The sequence below is a fragment of the Clinocottus analis genome, unplaced genomic scaffold (genome assembly GCF_023055335.1).
Source record: "Clinocottus analis isolate CAN_PGR_092001 unplaced genomic scaffold, fCliAna1.0.p SCAF_8, whole genome shotgun sequence".
NCBI classification, from domain to species: domain Eukaryota; kingdom Metazoa; phylum Chordata; class Actinopteri; order Perciformes; family Cottidae; genus Clinocottus; species Clinocottus analis.
The window spans coordinates 17,045,045-17,068,801 of record NW_027176240.1 but is presented as its reverse complement, the minus strand read 5'-3'; the positions used below and the strand labels follow the sequence as shown (position 1 = coordinate 17,068,801).

Below are 23,757 nucleotides of genomic sequence, written 5' to 3'. Positions count from 1 at the left end.
GACATCGAATTCGCAACCAGGAATGAAATTATGAGAAAAACAAAAACAAACATGGGTGTGAAAGTGAGACCAATCTTACTCACATTCCACAGCTGAGGCGGTTCGGCTCCGGGCTGTTGCTGTGGGACAGGGGTTGCTGGGAAATGATGAGAGATTGTTTACTGGGGTGGGGGTGCAGTCTATGGACAGAGTCATGAGGGTGGTGGGACAGGGTGCTGCAGTACCTCACCGAGGTCTCAGCTATATTCAAAATCTCATTACATACTGCCTCCTAGTAGTAGTAGGAGTAGTAGTAGTAGTAGTAGTAGTGGAGGAAGACGTCAGAGTAAGACAAACAGCGGCCCCACCGAAAGTCCCGGAAGAGGCCGAGGTGGAAAGGTCAGGAGTTAGAGAGGGAGGGGGTTGGGGCGGTAGGCGAAGGGCGGGACAGGAAGGTTGGTCCAGTAAGTAGAAAGGCAGGAAGAGAAGTGATCCGTTAAAAGCCGGGAGAAAAAGCAGAGGAGACGTTGGTGGAGCCCAGGAGGAGAGGCATGAAAAGGCAAGACAGCAGAGTGAGAGCATGTAGACAGGAAACATGAGGTATTAGTTCACTTCTTAACAGGGTTCAGCATGATCATGCAGTATTTACAGGAAGATGACTGGTGCAGATGAAAGACATAGCTTGATGTCTTGGGTACATTTACTCTTGTGTTCTCTTATCCGCCTTCTTGCTGAGAGTTTGACAAGAAGATTGATTTCACTCCGTCCATTCAATATCAAGACAGAACCACTAGCCGGCTAGCTTAGTTTAGCATAAGGACTGACAAATCAGTGTAAACGTGTAAAAACAAAACAACATTGCAGTTTAACAGGGAGTTGTATGAGTTTGGACTATTTCTTAAGCGGATGCGGCGACTTCCTGGCGTGTTTGCTCGTTGTGTGATAACGAAAAAGTGATGGACCACGTGGTAAACTGAGCAACTCTCTCACTAGATTTCATGACTTTGGCAGAGCTTGTTGTGGGGCTGCAGCTTCCTTTTGTTTGGGGTTATCTCGCTTCCCGCTTATCGACCTGGTTCCACATCTGTTTTTAAAGTTTTCGGTGCCAAACCACCTCATCTGTCCTTTACATGGAGGGGGAGGAGCTACTTTCACTGTCAGTGATGCGTTACCTGGCTCCCAAATTATTTGGTCTTTGTACAAACAAGAGACCAATTAACACATTCTGGTAATTACTGAGGTCAAGACGCACTCGTCAGGCTAGCTGTTTCCACCTGTTTTGGGTGTTAATGCTAAGCTAAGCTAATTGGCCGCTACATCCAGCTGGTTACTGAGCAGACAAACATGAGAGGGATATCAATCTTCTTCTTCTTCTTCTTCTTCTTCTTCTTCTTCTTCTTCTTCTTCTTCTTTAGCAAGAAAGCAAACACATATCGTCTTCCCAAAATGTCGTACCACTCCTTCAATGAAGGGACAGTCCTCTAATATCTCACATATTTTACATAGAGCACATAATGAGCGCTAAAGACGATGCGAGTCGAATGGATCTTTGAAGATGATGGGTTAATAAATTAAACAGGTGATGAAGTCACGAGACAAACTACACACTGCTTTTTGTAACTCTCCAGTGGAGGTCATAGAAAACTCCTCCTTACCGTAAAAGAGTTCACGTTGTTGTTGTCTTGGATGTCAAACAGCATCACAGGGCTCCTGGAGCTCCGTCCGTGATGGTCAGCCTCGTTCTTCACAAACTGCACAAACACAAAAATGTCAAATCAGCAAGGACATTTCAAACAAAACAAAAGCTTTTCTCTCCAGCTCGCACCACACGTCCAGCACCTGCTGTGAATACCGTCATACCTCGGCCACAGTCAGGTTGCATTTCCCTGTCGGGGGAAATTTCAACCTCGCAGCAGCTTTTGAAACACAAGCCGACATGTGAAACCTATAAATACTCACTAATAAATATGTCACTGTTCTAAATAAACTTCCAAACTCCAAAGGCATCAATGTTATCACACCTCTGGGTCGAACAACAACAACAACATGCTGAATTTTACGAAGAGAATGACACTTGAGAGCTCTCAAATCGATCCTGGAAATGCAGGCACAAAAGCTCCTTTTACAATCGTTTACAGCTGAAGTGCACCACATAAACACGAGAAGATACTGGAAGACACTGTAAAACACTCGTGTTAGTAGTGCACACACAACAACATGCAGCTTCAAGTGGTGCGACCAGTTTGGACTTATTCTGCTAAACCAGCAGATTCATCCATGTGGCTAAAATTCAATTAAGGTCAATTCTCCAGGTTAGTTACACTCCCTACGCTCACACAAGTCAGCTTCAGCACTTCATCACACATCTATCGTAAGGAAATCAACTGTGGCCTAAAGCCCATGTTCCTGCGTGAGCCTGGGATGCAACACCGCACACCATGCAGAATATACCTCTGCGGGGCTATTTCGCCTGCTGCCCCGGGCCGCGTGGCCCCCGTACCCTTCTGCGCCTTCCCCCTCTATCAACTCCTTCTCCCCCCTCACCCAGCCCTCCAACACGGGCCCTCCGCAGGGGCTCACGCTGCGAGATGCCCGCGGGGAGTGAAGGGAGAGCATGAAGTCCCCTCCCTGAGGTGGGGTGAACGTGAGGAAGGGTGTGGTGGAGTTGGGTCTGGGCGGGTAAGGCGGGGGAAGAGGCGAGGCGGACGGGGAGGCCATGGGGGAGACGCAGTATGGGCTGCCGGTGATGAGAGGCACGGGGCTGGCGGAGTAGGGCGGGGGCAGGTACTCGCCGCAGCGGTAAGACCCGGAGGGCAGCGGCGGCAGAGGAGGGGTCGGGGCGGCGGGGGGGCTCCCTCCTCCCACAGTCAGGGAGATCCACTCGGAGGAGATGGCGTGGACCTCGGGGGACACGGAGCGGCGGGGGGAGCGCGGGAGGGGCAGCGGGGAGGTGGTCAGACGGTTACGATACAGCTTTTCAAGAGCAACAGGAAGGTGGGAGGAGAAGGAAGCAACGAGGGGATGAGGAAGAAAAGAAAAGGAGAGGAAAGATGAGACAATTTCACTGGGCAAAAAAAGTTATAAAATCAAAAAGGAGGGTGTAAAGCTGAACACTGAAGAAAATGTATGGATTAAGAGACATGGCAGTCAGAACAACTCTTCACCACATCTAAACGTGTCCTCCTCACCTGGGGAGAAGCGTTGTTGCTGCGTTGTGGCGACTGGCTGACCGGAGGGTCCAGATACTCCATCCCGTTTTTGATGCGGGGTCGTCTGTTCACTTCGACGTATGTGACGGGGAAGATGCCTTGGCGGTTGGTGCCCGAGATTTTGCCTTCGTACCAATTTTCATCGACTCGCCGAATAAGCGTGATCCTCTCTCCCTGCAGAGGCAAAGGCATCTTTGTGTATGAGAAGATCCTTTCAAGTTATTTTAAAGTGCTCCGAAATGAGAAGACATTTCAAAGGCCACACCTTCCTGAAGGACATTTCCACCACCGTGTCCCCGTTGAAGTTGAAGCGAGCGACGGCCTCTCCGTATTCCAGCACCTGCACCGGGGCACTTTTCTTTGGCTGGGCTTTCTCTGTGGGCGGAAGAAGCTAAAGGAGGCAAAAAACAACAAAACAAAAACACAAGATGAATCACACTGTGCAGCAGAATGTTCATGCAAAACATCTGCAAAACCGCAATTGAGAATCGCCTATGGAACATGTTTTGAATGCAAATGATAAAACTGAAAAAAACACACCACTATTTCAATAACTTACTATATATAAAAGTATATATATATATATATAGAAATAGAAGACAGAGAACTTGCGTACCTCGACGTAACTTTGAGGGAAAATGCCAACTCTTCCATGATGTTCCCCTTCATACCAGTTTTGATCCACCTGTCGAATAATGTAGACAATATCTCCCTTCTGAAATGGCAACTCCCTGTAAATGACCCAAACAGATTAGTTACTCAGATGAAAAATGAAAGGAAGAGGGATGTCACGCAGAACCGCGTTTAACATCTGATGGGTGGGATTTATTCACATTCAAGTAAAAGGTAACGTGCAAATCTATTTTTATGATTCCACTGGTCTAAACAGGAATTTCCTGCGATAGTGGGATTTGGCATTGTTTTGCCAGAAGTTACTGACGAAACAAATGCTCATAAGGTCGGCTCAAGTGTAAATCTTCTAAAGGTGGACACAATTTCGCAGCAGCATAAACCCCAACATCTCTGCAGAAACTGCCAACGGCTGTGAGAGCCGTTTGTAATTCGGAGGTAACTCACTTTAGAGTTTCTGCTCTGAAGTCGAAGCGAGCCATGGCTGGAGTTCTCTGTGTGCAAACAAAAAGGAAACTTGTTTCACTCTCATTTCATGACTTAATATTGTTCTTAACATTTTACCTGTTGACGAGTAATACGAAAGATGAAAAATACCCGCTTGTACCTTTACACCTTTGACACTTTCTGGTCACCGCCCTCTCTGAGCTTTGTCATGTATGTCATGTATTAAGAAGAAAATATCTGTGATTTGTCGTACACTGTGAGTCTGCGGCCCTTTCAGTTCCCTGTGTGTACGTGACAGGAATAAGGTGATTGTGACTGACTTAGCCACTTGTCCTCTGGAGCCCGGCCAGGAAGACACTCCTGGTGAGTGTTTACAGTGAGACTGGCGGCACACACCTTGGTAAACACCACAAGGGTGCAACTAATAACACATTACATGCAGATTTCCAGCTGGTAAACAGTGTGCACTGTGGAAGTGAGGTCCGCTACTGCTGTTCTCGCCCTCTAAATGTTTGGCCCAGAGGAGTGAGCCTTCTGTGTCCTGGCTCAGTGAAAAATTGACAAAGCATCTGCCGTCTGGTTTCCTGCTTACAGAAGGATAAGACACAGCCTTGCATTGTACCTCAACGCCTGATTTCCTCTTCTCCGCGTTATCTGTGATGTTGAGCAGGTCTCCGAAGCGCTCGTTGGTGATGAACTGGTGGTGCGTCGGGACGATGCCTGTGTGTCGCCTGGACGCCGTGTCGGCCTCTTCCTGTTCCCGCTTCAGCCGCCGCTGCTCCTCCAAGATTTTCTGCCAGGAAACCAGACTGATATGGGTATCCTCCACTCTTTCATTCACGTGACACAGTGGTTATGTATAATATATGAGTTCCTCACTCATAAACCAGCTTCTCTTGACTTTTTCTGTAAGAGCGCATTTCATGAAAGTCTGTCTTGAGTCTGTAAGGAAGTTAGTTTACCTCTTTGTCCCCATGACGCCTCCGCAACACTTCATCCGGGCTCTCCCCGAGAACTGGGGACGAGTCTGAAACAGAAACGGCATGGAGATTACGCCGTGAAGAATTTTTTTTTTCCTGTCAACCTCAAGAGAAATCCAATTAAAGAACAACACTTTTCAAATAGAAGATGATGATATTGCAGTCAACTCCTCAATTCCAAAGAATAGAATCATAGAAACACACAATAAATACGACTACGCATGCGTTTGAATGAACACCATAACCTCTGTAACACAAGAACAAAAAGCACACACACATCCAAAAAGCCAAATGTATTCCTGCATGCACATAGGAATGACCACAGAATGATCCGATGTGTGTTCATGAAAAACATAAATAAACAAATGCAGGAAAGAAAGTATGGAACCTACTGTATCTTGGCCAAAAGAATAAACATGACATCATGGTTTTACTGATCGACCAATCAGCAACCATTAGTCTACTGAGGATTCACCTTTTATTACATTACCAAGATTAATTTGTTCACCACCAAAGATGTTTCATTCCGTTGTGTGAAAGAAATCAAAGCAGGGAACTTCCTGGCTGTCTAAAACAAACCTTTCATGGTGAAATAATGAAAGACGGCAGATGTAAATCGTTCCCAAAACAAAACGACAAAAAAACAAAACAGATACAGACATGGTGAGACATCAGTTTGAGAGAGCGTATGCAACGTTATATCGATATATCCTGCTTAACCATTACAGGGGGATCCTGGGATCGTAGTTTTAGGGAAGGCTTCCCTTTCTTTGCGACATGAAGACAAGATTTAACATCTCATTGAGAATCATAAACAAAGACCAAAGTCATGTGTCTACTGCATTTATGCTACACCATGGCAATGTAATATAAAGAAAAACACAGAATTCAGTCTGTGTGGGTGTAATGCTTACGCAGGCTTGAGCACCCTTGCATACAACTCAAAGCTGATGTCACCAGGAGATATATATATATATATACGTTACCAAAAGCTGCCTGAACCTCCTACAGTCACTGCAGTGTTTGTGATGTGTTTTTGCGGGATCATATTCATTCACAGTGAAATGGGGGAGCACCAAACAGCACACTGACACAATGAGATGGAGGCTTCCCTGTCACTTTGTAAACACACCACACAGACTAGCGATGGAGGGTTGGCGGCGTCGCTTTGTGGAGAAAGAGGGACACAGAGGTGAAGAGAGAGTCGAGATAAATGAGTGACCACAGGGGAGGGGAGGGTGAGAGGAGGGTGACAGTGGTGAAGGGATGGAGATAGCCACCTCTGCGGTGAGATGCCAGCGGCTGCAGTAGGTTCCCGTTGGCGTCCAAGCCCTGCCCGTTACTCAGGTGGTCAGTGTTGCTTTCCTCTCCGTTACTCAGCCTCTCCAGGACCTCCAGGGAGGACAGGCGCTGCGGGATCAGCGGTCTGGGCTCAGGAGACAAAGTGCTGCGCCTCGGGGTGCCCGCCATCACTTTCGTGGCCGGCAGGCTCCTCCGACTCTGGTGGGACTGCAGGCTCTTCCGTAACCTGAAGGGAGCCGGGCCCATGAGAAAGAGGTTCCCGGGCAGCGTGGTCTTCTTCTCCAGAGGCGGCGGCTTCTCCTGTTGGGTCGAGGCCTGCTGCCTCTCGTGCCGCAGGATGGTGGTGAAGCGGGTGTAAGAGGCTGGGCAAGAGCCTTTGCACTTGCTGGGTTTGAGGAGGAGTTGATGGTTCAGGTGGTGCAGGTGGTGGTGGTGGTGGTGAAGATGGTTGTGTTGCAGAGGCAACGCTGTAAGCAGGGCTGGGGGACTTTTTGATCCACCCACGTGCTGGTGGCTCAGTTCCGGGGAACTTTTACTGAAGATCAGCTCAACCTCGGCCTCAGTGTTCGAGGGGGAATCTGTCCTGACCTCGTGTCTGTCCTCTGAGGGAGACGCAGCCTCGTCCACGGTCACGCCGCCTGGTGACCGGACCTCCTCCCCGCAGTTCGTGCTCCCTGCCTCCACCGGGGAGCAGGCGTCCGTCTGGGTGGAGTCAGCTACCAAGAGTGACTCTGCTGACACTGCAGACGCCATGTAGGGGTGGGCGTGGCTGTGGGCGGGGCTGTGGCTGGAGTGCAGGGTGGGCAGGGAGGAGGAACGGCTGGGCCCCGAGCTGGACCGCTGGATGATGATTTCAAACTCGTTGACCCGCGATGACACAGCCGCCCGTGGAAAGTTGTCCCCATCGTCCGCCTCCGACCTCTCGCCCGCGTCAGCCTTTGACTTCTCAAAAAGAGAGGCCAGGCTGCGGACACTGCCGTGGGGGCTGCAGCCGACCGAGCTGGGCCGCTGGATTTGATGCATGGTCCTGTACAGGCTGGAGAACTCGGATGCGCTCCTCCTAATTGCAGGGGAGACATTCCTCAGGCCGTCCACACACTCGGTGCGGCAGCTGGACTCAGAGTCTGAACGCTGGCCGCTCTCCCTTTCCTCTGCTCCAGCAAAGTCTGTGTCACATGGCCCTGTGTACAGATCCTCACAGCTGTGGGCCTTTGGGTGCCTGACAGCTCTAGTCCTGCTTTCCTGACTGTCACCACTGGGCGGCAGCAGCTTGGGTTTGAACTTCGAGGGCAGGATTTGGGGTATGCAGGCTTTGGCAGCAGATAGAGGCTTCATACTCTTACACTGGTTACCTATTGCATTACTGGCAAGAACCGATCGACTATTTACAGAGGAGCAGGGTGAAATTATATAGCCATTCCCACCTTTATAATCCACTGGCAAGCATGCAGGACAACAGAATAAACAACATATTAGATTACAATGCTCACAGGTTCACACACACTAAAACAGAGTCAGGCACATTTCTAAAGTAAAGACACAGTTCCATTAGAAGTGGATGAGAAGAGGAAGCAGACTTGATGCATTGTGCATCAAGTAATATATGATTTTTTTTCACTAACAGTATGAAAAAACAATGCTTTGTAAAAATGGAAGGGGATATTTACTGATTCTTGCATTTTCCATATTGTTGTTAACAGAAACATAACAAGTGGAACATAAAGTATTAAGACAGCAATATGCCATGGGATGTTATGTGATGTTGGAGGTCGTATAGGAATTCTTCACACTGACTGCAGTATCAGTACATTTAAAACAAAAAGATGGAAGACAAAAATAAAATAAAAAAAACACTTTTCTGTTGTCTATTTTGTTTTCATACACTTTTCTGTCACATGACCGCTGCCTGTTCTGCTTTAACCTCATGCACACTGTATACTCTTCTCTTCTACTTTTAGCAGTCAGACAGTCGGCTGCAGTGATGAATGGCCAATGGCACCCCTGCTAATACGCTGCTCCCCTACACGGTTGTAAATAAAAAATAAATCCTGAGTCAACCTGCCCGGTAAAAATATGTCTGTCAGAGACCTCTGATGAACACTCGCGGTTCCTGGCTATGGCGTGCCGGCGATAACGCCGCAGATGGAGCCGGGAAGTGACACAACACATTCACATGCTGCGAGACACTTCAGTGGCATGAGTAACCCATCTGTCACATTCATATCCGGCAGAAAAACACACACTGAGAGAAAGTGAACTAGATATTCTAATCGAGAAAAAAAGTCCCGCCCACTGAAAATCTCCCGAGGAGGTTTGGTTCTACAAAACATTGATACAGATATTTTCGTCTTTCGTGAGCACAAGACAGAGACTGTTTGGTTTCTCGCACTTTAGGCTTTTATCTCTTTGGGCAAGAGGCTAATGAATGAGCGTGCTAGTCAGTTGACTGGAGAGACAAATGCATTTACTGGGCACCACAATTTCCCTTTTTTTCAAATATGTTTTGGGTTGTTGTTCCATTCGTCAATATAATAGTAATTATTGTAGAAAAGTACAAAACTTGAAGTGGAAACGTTTGACTCTATTGTCTATCTATGGTGTGTCTTTCCAGATGTAATGTACAGTAATGACTCGCATTGGATCACAGTGTCCCTGTCCTTACATCTCGTCCTCCCCGTGTCCCCCTCCTCCGGCCATGTGCGCAGGCATTCCAGCCTCGGACCTCACACTGACAGCTGACTTCCTCATGCCTACCCACCCTCTGTGTCCCTCCTGTTTATCTCACCCATGTCTGTTTATCTCGCTCCCCATCCATCCCCTCTCTGGCCCTCCGCTCCCTGGCGCTAGAACGCTCTGGAGTCTCGCCCTAAGCCTGCCCAGCGACTGGCGGCTCACAACTGGAGCAAGAGGTGGTGGTGGTGGAGGGGGGAGTCGCGGGTGGGGGTGGGGGTGGGAGTGGGGGGGTGTTAAACTCTCCAAGGTTAGCTTCCATCGACTTAGCGAGACAACCTCACTCCCTCCATGAGTTTTCCAAAGCAGATGGCCAGTACACGTTTGATGAAAACATCCATGGCATCAATAATAAATCAAAAGCTGGCGGGGGAATGAATGCTGCGGGGTGATTGGCCGATGCCGCGAGGTCTGGGAGCAAAGAAAACTGTTTGGATTCCAACAGAAAAGGTAACTGGAAACACATGTATCCCTGTCTTTGAGCAGACGAACATCATGTCTGTAACTCATTGGTTCTATCTCGGCAGGAAAGGCCTTAAATAGCCTGCTGTGCTGTCTAGCCCCACTTCCATCCATAAACATGCACACACCTGCCGTTTTACTGGCCACATATATATAACGCGGCTGCTATCCTACCTTTAGATGAGGAGGAGCTGGCTTGGCGCTTGTTTAGGGCCCGCAGACCTTGTAAGGGAATGTCGCCGCCCTCCAGGACGCTCTTGTAAACATGGCGGTCGCATTCTGGAGCTCCGGGCTCACCCGTGGATGATCCCCCGTCCTTCTCCACTTCGCTGTGTCCAGACTTGCTCGAGGAGCTAGACAGTGATGAGAGGAACGCAGACAGCTAATCAAACACAGCCCATCTCATTCAGAGGAGTTTTGTTGCATTTGTACAACCAGAGGCAGCCAAATTGGGTAATAAGCTGTCATATGGTTCTCATTTAGCGTGTCTTGAGGTAATTCCTGTCCTGGCAGACTGCTGGGAGACAAAATAATCAGAGACAGGAAAAAACTAACTTGAGAAAGAAAGTGAAGAAATTTGGAAGTTGACGTTAAGAGGAGGGATTTGCCACCGCACACATCTTGACATTCCAGAGAGGCCGTCAGGACACATTTCTATAAATATTCTTCGAACATTCCCACATGGTGCATCAGGCCCTGCCGCGCACCTGTAATGCTGTCAGGTTTACTCTCCTTCACGTGGTACTCACGCTGCTTCTCTATTCGTGCGGACAAAAGCGTTCATTAAACCAAGAGTGATGAAATGAAAACCTGTGCAAACCCCCTTCTCACTAGTGTTGGGTAAAAAGAGGAGTTAGTATTTTCCAAAAATGGGTTTTACATCTACAGCGTTGCTAAGTCAGACTTTTACGAGCTCACACCAAATGTATGGCTACATTACGCTCCTTGTTCCCGTACCTCACACAAAAAGCTCTTTCATAGCTGCCTGCACTGCTGACTGCGGTGAGCCATTAAAAACCATGTTGGTTCTGGGTTACTTTCAAGAATTCACATGAACGCTATACAGGAAATCTGCAGGACAGGAGCCGTGTGAGATTTAAGTCGATCTCCTGTAACGGTTCTGGTAAAATAACAGTCAGTAATCGGCCTGTGAGAGAACCAGAGGCTGAACCTTCTGCAGGTTACTCTCACGACTCTCACACAGCTCATTTAAATGCCAATTACTGCGCTGCTGCTGCTGCTGCATCGCTGTGGCAGCTCTTGCGGTGAGGCCATTCATACAATGCCATCAAATCTTCTAAATACATGCAAACACATCAGGTGTCTGACCGAGTCCTAAAAAACACACACTAAGCTTTTTCATTCACGAATGTAACGCCGCCACGCTGGTACGTATGGTTTTGCGTTTCACAATCAAATGATGGATCGACGAGAACTTTCTTCAAAATGTCCCCAGAGGGGAAAAAAATAACATCCTGCCCTAAACATATGTGCCTCTGAAGGAAGTCAGTTTATGACTTGAAGTTTCCTTTGAACATTTCGGGTGAGGGAACCTCCAGCCCCCCTCCACCGGGAGCCTCTTCCTCTCAACATGAACAACAAACCGAAGAATTAAAAAGTTGGATTGGGGATCTGTCTTCACATACTTGGCCATGGTGACATAATGATTGCAACAGATGGAAAGTTCGGAGCAGAATTGGAGGGAGGAAGTTTATTTTCCCCCGGACTGTGGCGCGAGACCGTCTCCATGGCTCGTTCCTGAATTCCTTACATTTTATGACGCAAACAAAAATAGAAGATGTCAACCTCATCGTACAAAAACAAAAAAGATCAAGGGCTCGACCGGCTTTGTTTTAGTAACAGCATCCTCCAGTGCAGTTGCTGCTCATAGTTCTGTGCACACACCCATTCAGAAGAAGATAACGGTTTTTAAGTTATGCAGCAGCTGGGTGAGTTCCCTCTATCCCAGTGACATCCAGGTTGCTGTCTTTAAATAAATCCTCACATAGCAGTCATGTCTCCCACCCTCCCAACAAACACCATGAAATACGGACAGAGGACACATTGTTCTGGTAGCTTTTGCCTGATTCACGGGATCTCCTCAGGAAGCAGGAGTCCCCCCGCTGCCGGTGGGCCAGCTCTACAGGGTGGAGAAATCTTTCACTGACATTTATCCCCATAACATGCCTTAAATAATCATCAACATGCTGTAAGGGAGGGAGAGAGATTGAAAGCTCAAGTACAGGAAAGGGAAGGAGGCATGGACTTACTACTGCTGCAGGTCGGAGGCAGTTTCCAAGGGGCTGAAAGAGGGGGCACTCTGCAACAAACCAAACAAAGAAGTCATTGATAGATCCACAGGAAGGTCTCCTCCAGCTAGAACAGAGGCAGGGGCATTAGCTGCGGTCAGATTTTCTCTTCTCCTCCTCGCTGTCGTTCACTCGCTGTTCCAGTCTTTTTGTCTCGAGCAGCCGGGGTTCTTAGCTTCTCCGGACTGGGCTTGGCATGGAGGAGCAAGCGTGTGTTTTGGCCTGCATGCAAGTTGGAGAAAACAAGCGGCAGTAGGAAGAGTGGAGGGGAGGGCAGTGGGGGAAATGGGCGGGTGGGCGTGCATCGGTCAGGGGGCACCCATGCGGGGGGGAGGGGGCTGTCACAGGCTCAGCCAATGAGCTGCTGTCTCCCAGTGAAGCCGTTTCTTTTGTCTGGTATTGAGTCACTCTCATTACCACTGGACCAGACCGGGGACAATCAACCAGCTGGTGGTGCAAGCAGGCCGAATTACACACATACACCCACACGCACGCGCGCGCACGCGCACACACACGCACACACACACACACACACACACACACACACACACACACACACACACACACACACTCAAAACTCTATCTCACACACTTAAAGAGCCGAAAAGAGACACAAATGCTAACTGACAAAGCAAATAATACAGTCAAGCGAATTCATTCACAGATCATTATAACACAGTTGTAAAGACAAAGAGAACAAACATGAAGGCAGAAATAAACAAACTGAGAGGAAAACGTGAGTGAATAATGTTGAAAGGCCTACAAGAGTAAAAGTAGAGGGTATTTAGAAGCAGATATTATCTCCAAAACATAAGGGGTGGTCATTCAGTGTGGTAGCACCCACAAGCATTTTGAATCGTTTAGAGCCAACTAATTTTAGCCCACTGTTTCTGTTGCTCCCCTCTTTTCAGACGTCACAGCAGGTAAAAATAAAGGATATGACACGGGGCACTATGAATAAGAGCGCAAGTGTTGTTTGCAAATACGATTGCACAATCCTCATCCCAGCCAGCCTGGCCCTGCCGTTAATACCACGTCCACTTCCCCACGGCGCGGCCAAGTGTCCGCTTCCACACACCGATGACCAGACAAGGAGCATTCTCCACAGCGCCATTTGCCACAACATGCCTTTCCACTTAGTTGCCAGGGCAGGATGATCATTTATAACCTTTCAGAATAAATGCCTATCTGTGTAAGAACAGAACATCAGGCTGGCAGGTCTATAGTCTATTTATAAAGGCAAATGTTCCAATGTCGACTCGGGGGAACACGGCAGTGTCATTGAATAATCTACAGCTCTTCCTCGCTCCGGCACATCTTGTATCACCCCCACCCACCTCCTCTTCAACTCTGATATAAAGGGGAGAAGATAGTGTCCTCTTGCACCCCTGGGTAATTGGGTTAATACACACACAGCATCAGTGGAAAGTAAACAGGAAACAAGCATGGAAAGCTTATCTGGAGTAAAGGAATGGCATCTTAATCTGGTTATTTACGAGATGCCTGATTAGTGTCAGTTTATGTGAACCTTTCTTATTTAAATAGGGTAAAACTGTGTGGCACTTATCCTACACTGACATCACTTAAGATCAGATTACTACGAGGGACGTTTGTATCCCGCTAATGAACTGAAAGGACAGAAGTTAGAGGAAGAGAGTGTATTAAAACAAGACACTAAAAACTGATTCATCAGATGAAGACGCACACCGAAGATGAAACTACACGCTGGGAGCAGCGAGAGCACGGCACGTCCGGAGCTGTATATGGACAAGAATGAATGCCTCGGTGAGTCAGTGGAGCACCGTTGACTACGTTTCTGCAAAATTCTTTCTGCAAGTTTCCTAACAGGTGTCCCGGGCCACTCAGGGCTGCTTTTCATATTCAAAATAGCGATCATGAGTAGGTCATGGTAACATGAATCTCATTCTTTCCAGCACCTTATTTGTGTTGATGTGTACTCGTGAAAACAAACAGCTCCCCCAGTGTGAAGGGCCTGTTATAGCCGAGAGCCCCCAAACCCCCACGCCCCCACCCCTGTCTCATCTCCGCTAAACGCTTAAAGGTAAAGGCCAAGTGTGTAACAGAGGTTAAATATGAAAGCACAATGAGCTCGCGGGCTTACAGAGTCGCCTCCTTTGGAATGGGTCAGGTGGCGGAGCGGGGGGGCGAGGAGCGGGGGTGCTATGTAACTCAGCGCTGAGACAGTGTGGCAGCAACCCGTCGTCTGCACATGCTCCCCAGATGGAGCCACTCTGTCGGTCATAGAGGGTGGGTTGGGTGGGAGGGCAGACTTAGCTACGGTTTCATGAACCATAGCTAAGTGTGGCCGTCTATCTCCAGCCATCTACGTAAGTCGATGGGCCTGTGTTTGACCGTGACTGTCACCGCGTGTGTTTTCCTTGTTCATATTAACCAGGAGGACCATTACTGTGAGTATACACAGGTGTCACTCTCACCCAAGTGGCTATTAGGTGACGAGGAGTGGTGTGACGAGTGAAGATGATTGGACAGGACGGCATGAAGAGGAAGAGAAAAAAATGCAGTCTCGTAGGATTATCTAATGTGTGACTTACACTAAGCCTGCTCTTTAGAGTTATTCAGCTGACAACTGGCTAATTAGTGGTGTGAAACCACAAGAAGACGGTTAGAAAGATGTCGATCAGAGGAACTTTCAATACTGTCAAGTAATACTACTTAATGAGTGGAAGTGGTTTAATAAGAACAAGACCAAACTGGACCAGAGCTATTTGTTTAACCCCTAAGCAGTGTGGGTTTTTGCAGACTTCCAACCGTATCTCTCCACCGGTAAAACCGAGTGAGTGCTGATATGTCAATCAAACTCCAATGAGCCAGAGTGTCTGGCTGGGTCTTAAGGTCAAATACTACGCATACCAGGTGCCGCTTTAGAAGTGACTTTGACATTAAACAGGAGCCAGTCATCAAGCCAAAATCATCTGGCAAACATCCAGGCTGCCATGAGACCGAGTCGGCCGCCTCCACCACTAAACCTTCTCCACATATACACCAACTTGGAGCTGGAGACTTTGCGTCTGGCTGATGCTAGGACATGACCTCATGTGGTAGCGAGTGGTGCCACCTCGTATGATCCAGGGTGTGGCGGTGTGGCTCCGACTGACAGAGAGCGAGAGGTATCAACATCTGTTTGTAGGCGAGCAGTGCCGCGCTTGTCTGGTGCCAGCTAAGGCCCGAGGCACGGACTTGCTGCTTCAACACGCCCGTTTGGGTATTTTGGTAAACGTACCAGAAAACAGACGCAGCAATTATTATTATCCTGGAGCCTAATGCTTGTGAGAACAGCAGACTCCCCAAGTGAAGAGTGACTTCTGGATGAATCATCCGGGCCAGGCCTCATCTAGCTGGCAAGGTGAACATACCAAAAATAAGCGAATCGTTGTGTTCCTCTTGGACTTTGAGTCACCATCATGGAAGAGGAACAGGGGTAGCGCCACGGTGGGCAAGGGATTGCGAGAGCCAGCGCACAGAAAAAAGGAGGTTGATGACTCAAAACAGCCCTGTAATGTATTAATCAATACTTTATCACAAGCAACTGCGGTACTACTACTCCGAGTATAACAGGCTCAAAACAATATTAAATGCCTACTATCTAAATTGCGCAGGGTAAAAGCCACAGCTAACGTAAAGTGGTCAGACTGCGCTCACTCAGCATCACAGTCATCAGTAAATAGCTAAGAGACACTTTTGAAGAGGGCAAAAATAGATCTCAGTTGACTATTTTAGACACTAAGGGGGTTAAAAATCCTTTTAAAGTGTATGAGGTGATGACGAGGGATGACAAATAGCATATGTCATATGTCAAATGCTTTTTAAAAAATAAATGCTGTAGATGGGAATGCTGTAAAACATCCAAAAATAGTTAAAGTTAACAAAGAGTTTATGATTAAAAAGAGGGATGTATAAACGTTGGTCTTATTAAGCAACGTTGACAGGACACATGGTAGTAAATTTAGTTCAAGAGGAAACACGTTTTCCTCTGACACATGCTGTCACATAACCTTTTATGTGCAGGATCATTAAATCCATTATTCAGGACAAAATCGGAAGTGGAAGCAGAAACTGGAGTAGCCTTTACAGACAGACACAGTTTGTTTAAGGCATTATTTAAACAGGGATGTTATCACATGCAATACAACACTGTCACTTTAAAGACAGCGGACACTTACCGCTTTGTCAAACTCCATCTCTGAAAAGAATTTATACCAAGGCTCATTCTCTAAATCTACATCTTCTGGATTTACATCCTGAGTCTAGGGGCATGGCAACAAGAGGAGGAGGAGAAAGACAAAGAGAAGACAGTTCAGACAGCACAGAATACAAACACGTAATGAGCCGATCACATGTTGGTGACTGAGCCCAGCACCATATTTAATCAGCAGCACTTCAGATGTTCTCATTGAGGGAGTGAATTAAAGGATAGGCTTCACATTTGTTCAAGTCCATCAAGGACTGGTTTGACACTTGGATCCTTTACTTGAGAAGTCTGTTCGATAAATATGAAGCCGCAGCCAGCAGCCAATTAGGTTAGCTTAGCATGAAGACTGGGAACCATCTGCAGCTCCAACAGTAACACAATCGTTGAGCTTTAGAGGGGCTGTTACCAGGCGAGCTGTTTCCTCCTGTTTCCAGTCTTTATGCTAATCTAAAATAAACTAAGTAGCGGCTGGCTTTAGCTTTATATTTACTGGACAAATATATATATATATATATATATATATATATATATATATATATATATATATATATATATATATATATATATATATATATATATACATATATGTTTCAGTGTATTCATCAAACTCTTCACAAGAAAGAAAATAAGCAATTACCCAAAGTATCAAATTCCACTCACACATACATGAAGAAAGTTACGGGTCACTGTACTTGTTTATCCGTTGAGTATGAACAGGAGGTTGGATTTCAGCAACCAAAAACTGTTTCAATGTACATATGGGCATACATTTCATTCATAAATAAATACTACCCAAAAAGGGCATTTATTTTATCGAATCAGCCGACACATAAAGATGACGACGAACAAAACATGCAATCTTTGGAAATGTAATATTACAATCTTTAAAAAACAGAAAACGTATTTTATATAAGGGCTGAGGCAACACATCTTTCAGCACCAGAGAGCAAAAACAATAGACTTGATGTAGAAAGGAAAACAGGAACACTGACCCATAAAAACTGAGCTTGTGATTGAAAAACAACCGAGTCCATTATTTTCCAGTGTGGCCAGGATGAACTGGGGCAAACTCTCTCTAATGAGTGTATTTGTTGCCACTGGGATCCGGTCAGATGTTGGGCTAGCGACATCTACTAGCTTGATGTCACCGAAGCATCAGACAAACAGTAATTACATAATCATCTACTTCCTCACACTGCTGATCACCTCCGTGTCCTCTATTACAAAAGATTTGAGATCTCAAATGCAAAACGTACGCGTTCACCTGCGGTAAATATTACACTGTCTATCTCAGAAGCAGCTGCCAATTACCTATCATACGAAACAAAGCTCATCATCAAAAGACAGCCCTCAAGGACACTGACTAAAGCCGCGCCATTTGATTGAGCACAAACTGCTGAGGCTGGAGAGGGAAGTGGGGCCGAGAGCGTTACACTCCCCCACACAAAAAAGCACATGCAGGATCCATGTTTTGTGTCAGCGCTGGGATCCTTCTCACACCGAGCCGATTCGACCCAATAACCTTAAATTGAAGACGGGCAGACAATGGCTCTCCTTGTAAGCGATACTCCCCCGCTGCCCGACAGGATCATGTGTCACCGCAACGGGACACCCGTCAGGAATGTGGTGCACATGGCGATTCAGGCGACACGTACGTCGCCCTCCGAGCTGTTAGTGAGGCTGCCACCCGGGAGCTTAGATACAGAGGTGGTGGGTGGGGGTGTGCGTGGTGGGTGGAGAGTGGGGCTGACACAGCTTACACAGACATGCACACAGAGAGAGGGAGGGAGAGAGAGGGAGCGGGAGAGAAAGAGGCAGACAGGCAGGCGGCGAGCATACCGTTCTCTCCAGCTTCAGCACCGACGATTTCCCTGGCTCGTACTCAAAGATGCTCCTGGGCTCGGCGCGGTACTTCCTGGTGTCTACCTTTTTATCCGGGGGCTCCCACTCGTTCCTGTTGCAGGGGCGGGTGTCAGGGAGGGGTGGGGTGTGGGATGGAAGAGAGCCAATCCCTATCAAGAAGTCTCCATGGCAACCAGCATATAGGCTCAGATATTATTTTGTTTGTGTGTTTTTTTTTCCTCCAAACATGACGTCTGCCCTCATTATCCCTGCTCTCTCTAGCTCTCTCTCCCTCTAATGATGATATGGCAGAAAATCCAATCCGCGGCTCAGCCAAATCGGTAACTCGATAAGGCAAACAAGATTGGAGCCAGTGACACAAAACAGAGCCCAGCATTTCCTGGGAGGATTTATTCCAGTAATAGAGCCAAAGTTACTCCCAAAATAAGACTCTTAAATGAGAAACACCTATCCTCCCTCTACACGGAAAACTCCTTTTCTGAATGAAATTATTTCCGAGTGTCAAGAACGTCAAGCAGTGTTATTATTATTATTTTTTTTCCACAAAGACATGCTTTGCCTGCGCCCCCTTCATACATAAGCCCAGAGGAAACAGGAAGGTCAGGCCTTGACATGTCATCTGCAGCTCTGGTGGGCAACAGTTTATCCTCCATCACCTGTCCTCCTTCATCACTCCATCACTCATTTCTCTGAGAGCAGATCGTTTTTGTGTCGGTGCTGACATGTGTGTGTTTGTGTGCATGTGTGTAGGGGTGAGACTAATCACACCTCCGGTACAAACTGGTGGACACAGTAGTGGAAGCCACTGGGGACAAAATAATATCAGACTTGCAAAGTCAGAAAGCAGATATTGCTCTGCTGTGCACAGCCATGTTTAGTCACGCTCACCAGTGCTTTATGTAAATAAAGAGCAGCACAACAACAACAACACACTGTGGGAACATAAGAGCTACCATCAGGAGCTACCGTTACAGACATTATATATTATATAACAGGGACACATTAACAGAATTCCTTCACTCACACACTTATATTCATGTTGACATGTATCATTTTTCATGTCTGGCCTTCTGAGTTGTAAACGTCTCCTTTCTTCACTAACAAACATGAACAGCACGGTGCTTTGGTACCAAATATCAAAGTGAACGGCATACGGAGATGCTGGAGCAGATGGAGGACGCTGACCTTTTGGCGGAGGGTCTGAGGGAGGAGGAGCGCGTTGGCACAGGCATTGACCGGCCTCTTGAATCCACCTCCACGTCACTTTTTGATCGCGGGACAGCTCTCACTTAAAAAAAAAAAAAAAGGGCAAAATAATGTCAATGTGCAGGTCAACAGCGTAATGCTTAACGGCATTAATGCATCAACAACAGCAATGTGTAGCTGTAATTCGTGTATGCTGCATGCTCTACATAAATACTAATAATGGTGTTGTACGTTAATGAAAGTCAGAATCCAAAACTCACCATCATCCAAGTAACCGAAGGGTGTGGGACAATCGTCTGAAAGAGGCGCAGACAACAACCAAAAATGATTTAGTACAACGTGTATCTATCTATGCTTTGGAGGCTTAAAAGTAATGAATATAGCCCCAAACTAAATTATTCATAAGACATTGACCCCCCACCTCCTCCACACACACACACCTCACACCTTCCATTAGGCCGAGCATTACAGGTTCACCGAACACAACCAAAGAGTGTCAAATCAAAGCACTTTACAGGAAGCATTACTGAGCTATAAATGGGATGCAGGCATCGACGGGCACCGAGGCTCTGAATAAATAATGCATTGTAAAGCAAAAGAAAAAAAGTTGTGACTGCCACAATCAGACTTGTATCTCTGTAAAAGAGATATATTTTCCTGAATCATATCAGTCACAACCACACAAGGGGGGAAATCATGTCAAGCGGAGACTGCAGAAGCAATACAATCGTTCAGGCTCTTTCTGCGCGTATAAATCTTGTCCCCCTTCACCACGGCTGACCGTAAAAACTAAAACCAGGAGCATGAATCGAACCTGAGCCATCTGCTAAACATTGATTGGTGACGCTTGTTAGGAGCGCGACACAGTCTGAAGGCTTTCACTCTGCCTGAGGAACTCAACACAGGGCACCACAGCCCGCAGCCTCAGTGCAGGAGCACAGCAGCATCTAGTGGCAAAAATAGTACACTACGGCCAAAAAATAACAACGTTCTCCTGTTAACGATGATGCTGTTGGTGAAACATGATATCTCAAAAGAAGAAAGCAAAACATTTGAAGCTTTGAATATGAGATGATTACCAGGAAAAAGAGAAAAGGCATCAGGAAGTGTTACAACTTGTTACAAGAGAAAGTAGTGCGGCACTACGAGGCTTCGTGCGTCATCCTTGTCAACGTGTCGATGTCAATGTATCACGTATGATGTTAAAGGCTGAACGCATGTTTTTTCTTACAAAGTTGTCTATTAACAGCCTAGTAAAACATTAAAGGGGTACTCCAGAAATGTTGTATTTCATTTCCATAGAATTGGGGGACTCGTAACAGACAGAAAAAAAAAAAAGTCTTATGTCTACAGCCTGTCAAAGAATTAAAAAGTGTATGTGTAATCGTATGTTCTGAGTAGTGAGACTCGACTTATTTGAATCACAGGTTGTGCCTTTAACTGTATGTGTACCTCTCAGCCCATAGGCCTTTTTCCCAGCAGCCATTTTGACTTGTCACAGTAGGAAAAGCACAGTCACTAATAATAATAATAACTGTGTTCCATTCAAGTATCTCAGTAAGTCATGACGGTGCGCCAGCGTGCATTATACTAGGACCCTGAAGCACGAAAAAATATATATATATTTATTTTATCATGTACACCTGTGTTTTTCCACTGTGACATGTTAAAATATCTTCTATAAAAAAGCCCTGATTTAAAAAGAAGTTAGATCAGGAAATCTGCACGAAACCTGCAGTGTATCTAAAACCTGTGGAGATAGTGTCTGTATGGTATGAGAACAGACGTTGGGAAACATTAGGTAAAAGCCTTTCAAATACTTTGGGTATCTTAAAGTTGTGGTGTTATACTTGCCACAGTGGCAGGTATGACAGCCAAAGTATTTGAAAGGGAAAAGGATGGCTGCAGATCAGTAAAGCCAACGAGAGCGGAGTCACTGCCATCGGATACCTTTTGGTTTCATCTGAATGTCATAGTTGTCGGGGAAAATGTAGGTGGGGCGGTAAGGGTTTTCCTCAATAGGCTCTGAGCACAGTGATGGAGAGACAGAGCACAGCGTGACATAACATACAAACACACATCTGGACACACACACAGGGCGTGGCCACCAACAGAGAGGGACACGACGAACAAAACTGATGAGACAAAATAAAACAAAGAGATTCAGATTTTCCTCTTACCAGGTATTCTGTGTATCTGTTTGAACATTGTCTTGTACCAGTCTTTGGACTTCTCAGTGTTCTGAAATTTTAGATGTAAAGATTTAATGAACAGATGACAAACATGTCAACATTGTGATTTTAAAGGGGAACGCCACTTAAAAGGTTTCTTCATTTAAAATATGATTATTTTTTCAAGCATAACTCTTTCTGCTGAATGCTTTGCTACAACAATGTTGAGGGATTTGCTCTCTATAAATACTAACTTTTGTACTGTAACATCAAAGACTCATGCATCATTTGAACAAAAGGCCCATTGCACACATAATCGAGTAGATTTGTCTTCATTTGACAGAAGGTTCAGTTGCTCACCCGTACGGGGACAATGGGCTTGTTGAGAGGATCGAGGACGGGGGAGTGCAGTGACAGCCGCAGCCTCTTCCAGTCCATATCAGGGACCGGGCTGACACAGTCTCTCCCAGGATCAGGGCTTTTGTCCCTTTCTGGGGTCGGGTCTGTTTTGGAAAAAATAAGCAAACATCAAAAACAAAACTCACAATTCAAAGCATGTTTGTGTCTCAACCTCCGTAGAGAGTCTATGGCTACCATACGTAATATGCCTCATGCTGCTCACAACACACTTTGAAATACTTTGCTGCCGATCATGTCAAGGTTTTTGACTTTTAAACAACGTCAAACTCCCCAGTTGTTTCATTTTACCTCACATGATGTGTTTTCACCACCAAAAAAAGAAAAGAGCGCAAACATCAACACAAAATAAATGAAGCATCACTTCAAAACGAATGCATTTCTTGTGCAAAATATGTGCACAAATGCTTACCAAGTGTCATCAGAGTGCACTCCCCTCCAAGACATTGCAACACGGAGTATTGAAACGATGAGGTAAACTCTGTCGCGTATATGCAGCATGTGACACTTGGCCCCCGAGAATGGGATTTGTCAGGTGTCACGTCAGTGGGAGAAAGTGTAGAATCTCGCATGCCTCGCAAACAAACAGACATGAAATTAAATCTGGTTTGACGCATGTCTGCAATTAGCAAAACCAGAATGTGAATTGCAGAAGAATATGTAGAAAATATCTTGTGCCCGTGACGTTTGTATGACGTGTATGATGTGGTGCGTTCTCCTTCCACTGATAAACTGTTTCAATGTTCCCAACACGTCGATGAATTAAACATGACTCATTAACTTCTCGAGGCTTGCGGCGAACACATTGAGCCGGCTGTGTTGAGGCAGCAGGAGGGTGGCAGATGCTTCAATTCGTGAAAAATAAATATATCGCTCTGGTATAAAAAAAAATGGCACTGCTGCTGGCGAAGTCTCAGAAATGACAAATACGTCACAAACATCCATTAGGGGCCCAGTGCATACCTTCGAAATGAGGAAGGTGCTTTTGCTGCTCTGTTGTGAGAGAAAGACAGACAAGGACAGCACAGTGAAATGTGACTCAGCAAATGAAGCAAAAGTGAGGAAGCACAGGTTACATGTGACGCAGAGCAGGATAGCGCTAATGGTGCACTGATGAGATGCCGCACCAACATGTAAAAAGCACGTTGACTGCAAACTCAAACGCTTCTGTGAACTCTTCATGACACCCGTCCATCACAGACAGACGGGTGCGCTCACCTCTGTTGTGTTGCAGAAGGACTATGGTGGGGTTAACTGTGCTGGTGCAGGGATAGACAGAGCTGGAGGTCGTGATGCAGCTTTGAACGTCAGCGGAGGATGGGGCCTGATTCTCTTTTAGACGTTCTGGTAATTGGGCCTAAAAAAGTAACAGTAAAAAGAAAAACAATTACACAAAGCTTTCAAGGGAATTTCACTGAAATTTCATAATTGTAACAACAAAACAAACAAAGATGCAGTGTTCAAAAGGGAGGAAGTAGACGTACCTGGCACTGAGTGTTGTTTACAGCAGGTAAATTAGCTGTTATGTTGCTGCCCCCCTCAGCCACTCCTGCTTTAGAGCCGTCTCCATTAATCTGGCTTGTCCAGCCACCTGAAAAGAGTCCAGAGCTCCCTCAGTTTGGCAGCCAGTACAGCAGAGAATGAAAACCACTGGGGAGGACACTAAAAAGTTGTGTATTTCAGTCAAACCTGAATCGTAACAGCTAGTTCCCGATCAAATAAATCTCTTGTTTCACTTCACAGGACGCGAATGCTTTCCTTGGAGGTTTTCAGAGATGCTAATATGTCCAGGAAAAGAAAGAAAAAAGAGAAAAAAAAGGA

The 23,757-nt window shown here is 46.3% G+C and overlaps 1 protein-coding gene across 4 annotated transcripts in view; it reads right to left on the bottom strand.

Moving 5' to 3' along the window:
* The window catches only part of LOC137780160 (sorbin and SH3 domain-containing protein 1), a 39,139-nt gene that overhangs the window by 3,779 nt on the left and 11,603 nt on the right, over window positions 1–23,757 (bottom strand). Inside the window, exons 5-26 of one of the 4 annotated variants that reach the window (XM_068568540.1) lie at window positions 23,421–23,527; window positions 23,155–23,293; window positions 22,900–22,929; window positions 21,880–22,022; window positions 21,529–21,589; window positions 21,299–21,373; window positions 19,609–19,644; window positions 19,328–19,430; window positions 18,119–18,233; window positions 16,251–16,334; window positions 12,010–12,059; window positions 9,914–10,092; window positions 6,526–7,983; window positions 5,228–5,292; window positions 4,888–5,058; window positions 4,266–4,312; window positions 3,805–3,919; window positions 3,454–3,579; window positions 3,168–3,362; window positions 1,635–1,730; window positions 225–271; window positions 84–136 (exon numbers count right to left, since the gene is read on the bottom strand). In XM_068568540.1, the coding sequence (XP_068424641.1) occupies window positions 84–136; window positions 225–271; window positions 1,635–1,730; window positions 3,168–3,362; window positions 3,454–3,579; window positions 3,805–3,919; window positions 4,266–4,312; window positions 4,888–5,058; window positions 5,228–5,292; window positions 6,526–7,983; window positions 9,914–10,092; window positions 12,010–12,059; window positions 16,251–16,334; window positions 18,119–18,233; window positions 19,328–19,430; window positions 19,609–19,644; window positions 21,299–21,373; window positions 21,529–21,589; window positions 21,880–22,022; window positions 22,900–22,929; window positions 23,155–23,293; window positions 23,421–23,527 (3,495 nt within the window). Of the gene's footprint in view, window positions 1–83; window positions 272–1,634; window positions 1,731–2,430; window positions 2,953–3,167; window positions 3,363–3,453; window positions 3,580–3,804; window positions 3,920–4,265; window positions 4,313–4,887; window positions 5,059–5,227; window positions 5,293–6,525; window positions 7,984–9,913; window positions 10,093–12,009; window positions 12,060–16,250; window positions 16,335–18,118; window positions 18,234–19,327; window positions 19,431–19,608; window positions 19,645–21,298; window positions 21,374–21,528; window positions 21,590–21,879; window positions 22,023–22,899; window positions 22,930–23,154; window positions 23,294–23,420; window positions 23,528–23,757 lie in introns of all 4 variants that reach the window. The other 3 variants (XM_068568542.1, XM_068568539.1, XM_068568541.1) reach the window with 3 other exon arrangements.